Genomic DNA, 4,890 nt, shown 5'->3' on the forward strand with positions numbered 1-4,890 from the left:
TGGTGAATCCTACTACCTAGTTTGGGTATATTGTGTTATCCTGTCGATACGCAATGTGCTTGAATGAAATGGTTTTGTGTGTTGGGGGATTGCACATGGTTAGGTAAATCTCTACTACTTAGACTGAGTTTATGGCATGCAAAGTGCTCAATTGAAATGGTAACATGTTTTGGGGGATTTACTGAGAGAATCTCTACTGCCTAGTCTAATATATTGTTGTGCCCTGTCGGTATACTATATATTTGGATGAAATGGCATTATGGTTCGGGAGATTCTATAGTAAGTGAGTTTGGATTTTATATGATGATGATTATGCAGTCCAAGTGGGAGAATGTTGAATTAAATTAATATTTGTGGACTTGGCATAATCAATTACTCACTTACAGGGCCTATTTATGCCATTAATGGGACTGGCTTATTTTATTATTTTGTAGTAGGGCCCTTGGTCACACACTCTCTATAAGACTCCAGTTGGCCCATTGGACTGGAGGACCAACTCTCTTTATAAGCCCATTGACTTATCCATATTTTTCCTAGTATAATTATATTATCAAATTATTATTATTTTATGTGTGTCAAAATTAATGGATAAGTCTGACTTGCAGAGACTATTTAAAGGGTCTAGGGCAAGCAAACATGAGATACCATACAGTATTTGAAATTAGGGTTTTTCAGAGATCTGAGAGTGGTTTGAGAGTAGTGTGTCCATAGGCACTACTTTACATTGTTTTCTATTTTGCAGGATTAAAGATCTAATTTATCAATGGCTGCGTTTGGAGGTTAGTAATTTATGATCTATGGAATTTATTATGTATATTTAGATCCATAAAATCTAACATTCTAGTCTACTCAAGCCTTGAACTTGTAGTCTTCATTTGAATCGCAAGTATATAGATACCGGAATATCCATTCCGTATCATTCATGTACCTAAGAAATATGTGGATTTGGCCTGACGAATTCATCTAGATCCACGATGAGCTATAATGAGTATGGACATTATATGCAAAGTAGCTCTCACTCCTATTTGGGATATAGCTGAATTGGATTCCATCATAATTCTTTATATTATGGAAGTTGCTAAAAGTTTTACCATTCCACTTCCCACTATGCCTGTAAGGAATGTCCCTTCGCCAAATCACAAGTTGATCTGTGTTGTTTGGATCGATTCCAAGAGTGAATATCCTAGATGCCGGATGTCCTGGACCATCCCATGAAGTGAGAAAATACTTTCTGGTCTTGTTCTGCTTCAGGTTCTGGTCAAACAGTCCCAACTTCATGCCAGGTAGAATTGTATCAGTAGGATAATCAAAACTCTGCCATACCACCTCTTCTTCCGCTCTCAAAACGAAATTCCCTGTGTTAAGACGTGTGGCACTTGTGTTAGAACTTGGTGCTGGGCTTTCAGAATTAATGGTGATAGAAGTTGCGTTGCCATCACTAAGTACCAAGCTTCCATCTTCAGTAATATTCAGAAAGCAATGGCTGTAGCCATCAATATCAATGAAAGGGTTCTCTCGGTTGGCCACCCAAATTATCTTCATTTCTGTGTGCATGTGTTGGATTCCCAAGTAGCGATTACTTGAATTCTCAGGATTGAAGAACATTGACCAGAACAACTTATTTGGAGACACCAAGTATTCAGACTCCGAAAACACGTTGCTTGGAGATGGAGTATCTCTTTCAAGCGAAAGCTGGACTTTGACCGGCCAAACGAAAAACAGGAAAACCAAATGACTTATTCTTTTTCTTCTTCGCAAGCTGTTCATGGTCATGATTTAGATAAACTGCAAAAGCTCTGAACCAACCGATCTATCAATGGTGCAATTAAGGCCTCTAGCTTCCCAACAATCCTTGTTGGTTCATTTGGATCAGATGAAATGCCAATCTCTATCAAGTTTGCTAGTGATAAATCAACATCAAAGCTAATTCCTTTTGAATACCAATAAACGTGGTAAATCCACCAATGACACGATTCACGGGTAAGAAACAGTACTCAAGGCTACTTTTTATTTGTTTTAAGGATAAAAAGATTTATTACCCAAAAAAATCAAGAGAAAAAAACAAAGAATTATGCCCTGGTTTCCATATCTTTCCTTTCACACAAAGACTTGGCCTTCTTAAAACCTTTGAAGTAAAGAACTTTTAAGGGGAAAACCAACAAAGCAAAAGAAAGGAAAAAAAAAAAAAGTAAAAAGTACCACAGTCCATCATAAAATAAAAACATTCAACTAAAGCTAAAAGCTAAAAGTCATGTAGCCCCACAAGTCATTAATATAAGAGTCCATACTAAAAGCAGAAAGATGAAATGACCACCTAACATCAACTACAGCAGCTTTAGAAAGAACATTCACCACCCTCATTGCTCTCAAGATAAATGTGGTATACAATATTAAGTGTATTTAAGAAATGCGAACAATTCGCCTTTAAATGCCTTGGAACATTCATAGACCTGTTTTTCAAAGCATGCACCATGTACAAAAAGTTACAATCAATCAACATAAAATTCCTAGAATGAAGCTTTAAAAAATCCACCGCCTGTATAACCGCTAACAATTTTGCCTGAAAAGCAAAACAAACTCCAAAAGGAGTCATAAAGCACCCTTTTACAAATCCCGTAGAAGTTCGAAAAACACCAATGCCCCTACAACTCCCGAACTACCATTTGCGACACCATCTATGCTCAATTTGATCCACCCCGGTCTTAGAGCTAACCCGGTCATCCGAATAATCTTTGAAACCTTAGAAGGCTTCCCCTTAACACCATGAGCATGCGGAATTTATAAAATCATCAACTGTGTTATGCATCATCCCTTTCTGAACCAATTTTGCCTCTCTGATAGGCCGAGCCAAAAGAATCATGATCCCTTCAAAAATATTTTTTTTTTCCCTGGCATACCAAATAGCAAATTAAGTCTGAAATAATAGCAGATTTTCATAAATTTGAAAAGCTGAGAACTTAATTAATTGCCATTGCTTTGTGAAAAAACACCTGAATAGAATCCGAAGTATCTAAAGAGAGATTAAATTGAGAGCAAACATTTTCCCAAATACCTCTAATTAATTAAGCACAGTATAAGAAAATATTTGATAAAGTTTCCTCGTTATATTGACATAAAGGACATTTAGAAGGAAAATAAAAACCACCTCTAGACTGAACTTCATATACGGGGAGACAACTCTGACGAAGATGCCAAAAAAATATAGATCTTAGAAGGAGGATAAAATTTGCTCAATTATGTTTAACTCACGAACAGCCGTTCTTGATCCCGCCAAATAATGTTGTCAAATCGTGAATCGAAACGTGAATCATTTTGTTAAAATTTTAAAACGGGTATCGAAAGAAACGTGAATCGTAAAATACACTCAAAAATCTGAAACCGGTTCTTTCACTTTATTATATTGCTTAGATAAATTAGGTTTGCATATTTATATCATTATTATTATTATTATATATATATATAGTTACATTACATACCATTTATTATTTTATTATTTATTTAAAATATTAAAAAGAAATTTGTTTTTGAAGTTGCACGTGGAGCTTGAGATAATATGTCACAAATTTAAAATATCACACCTTAATAAATAATGAAAAAATAAAAATTTTTATTCACTTGCTGTTGCACGTGGTCTCCCATCCTATCAATTTCTTTAACCAATAAAAATTAAAAAAAAAAGAAATAAAATAATAATAAGTTTATTTATTCTTTATTCACTTGGACCACGTGATCTCCCATCTTATCACCATCTGTTTAACCAATAAAAATTAAAAAATAAATAAATAAAATAATAATAAATTTTATTCATTATCATCTTCGACTCTTCGTATTTCACGTCTTCTTCTCTGCTTCTGCATCTTCTTTTTCTGAATCATCTCTATTTTCATCATGAATCATCATCTTCTCTTCTTCTCCATCTTTTCTACTTATTTATAAAACATCTATCATTATTATCTTCTTTTCCATTTCTTAAATACATTTTTTTCTAAATTATTTTGTAATTAGTGGGTTAAAATCAATTAAAAAACAAAAAATTTGAAATCGGTGAATCGACGATTCAATCGAATTATAAGATTCAATTCGATGAAACATACAATTCATCTGTAAAATGATTCAAACAAACGATTTGTATCATTTAACATCCATCACGATACTAATCGGACGATTTGAATCGCGAATAGTCTATTTTTAACAAAAGTTAAAATTTAAGTACGGATAGAAATACGAAAACATGGAAAGTTCACAAGTATGAAAATACCAAAAATATTAAATATAAATAACAATTTATAAAAAATTAACTGAGAGATTAATTTACTTTAAAAAAATAGAAATTTTTATTAAAATTTTAAAATTATCTTATTTAATTAATTAATTATCAAATTAATTATAAAAATTATAAATATATTGAATGAATATTATATTTTTGTTGATCATTCCATTTAGAATAAGCTTTAATAGTCATAAATATACTATTATAAATAAAAATATGCAGAATATATATATATATATATATTTTATTTTTTTTGATAAAGTTATTTATTAATTGAGATCCATAAAATAAATATTACTACTACATTATATTTTATAAATGTCATAACCATACCAAATAAAATTCTTGAATACTTAAAAATTATTGTTTTTTTCTTTATTTTCATTTTAAAATGTAAAATATGATAAATAATTATTAAAAAAATATATTTTTTGATCATTTGCATGAAATTGTAAATATGCTAACTATATAAATATTGTGTTAAATATGAATGTTCTTTATTATAATTATTATATGATATTGATTGTTGTGTAATTATTATTTTCGATGGTTGAGTTTGTAAAAAAATTATTTCTTGTATATCTTTTAATTTTTGTCTACATTCTAATTTTTATCTATTT

General features: G+C 31.2%; 1 protein-coding gene across 1 annotated transcript; it reads right to left on the bottom strand.

Moving 5' to 3' along the window:
• Nucleotides 1-963: 963 nt before the first annotated feature.
• On the bottom strand, nucleotides 964-1,773 carry LOC107428508 (G-type lectin S-receptor-like serine/threonine-protein kinase At1g67520). The gene has a single exon (XM_016039052.2). It carries the CDS (start codon nucleotides 1,771-1,773, stop codon nucleotides 964-966), a length of 810 nt encoding a protein of 269 aa, XP_015894538.2.
• Between the last annotated feature and the right edge of the window lie 3,117 nt (nucleotides 1,774-4,890).

Source organism: Ziziphus jujuba, chromosome 1, assembly GCF_031755915.1.
Source record: "Ziziphus jujuba cultivar Dongzao chromosome 1, ASM3175591v1".
Taxonomy (NCBI): domain Eukaryota; kingdom Viridiplantae; phylum Streptophyta; class Magnoliopsida; order Rosales; family Rhamnaceae; genus Ziziphus; species Ziziphus jujuba.

Excerpts from the sequence above, each read along its gene's own strand:
- LOC107428508 (XM_016039052.2), bottom strand. The coding sequence starts at position 1,773 with ATGACCATGAACAGCTTGCGAAGAAGAAAAAGAATAAGTCATTTGGTT.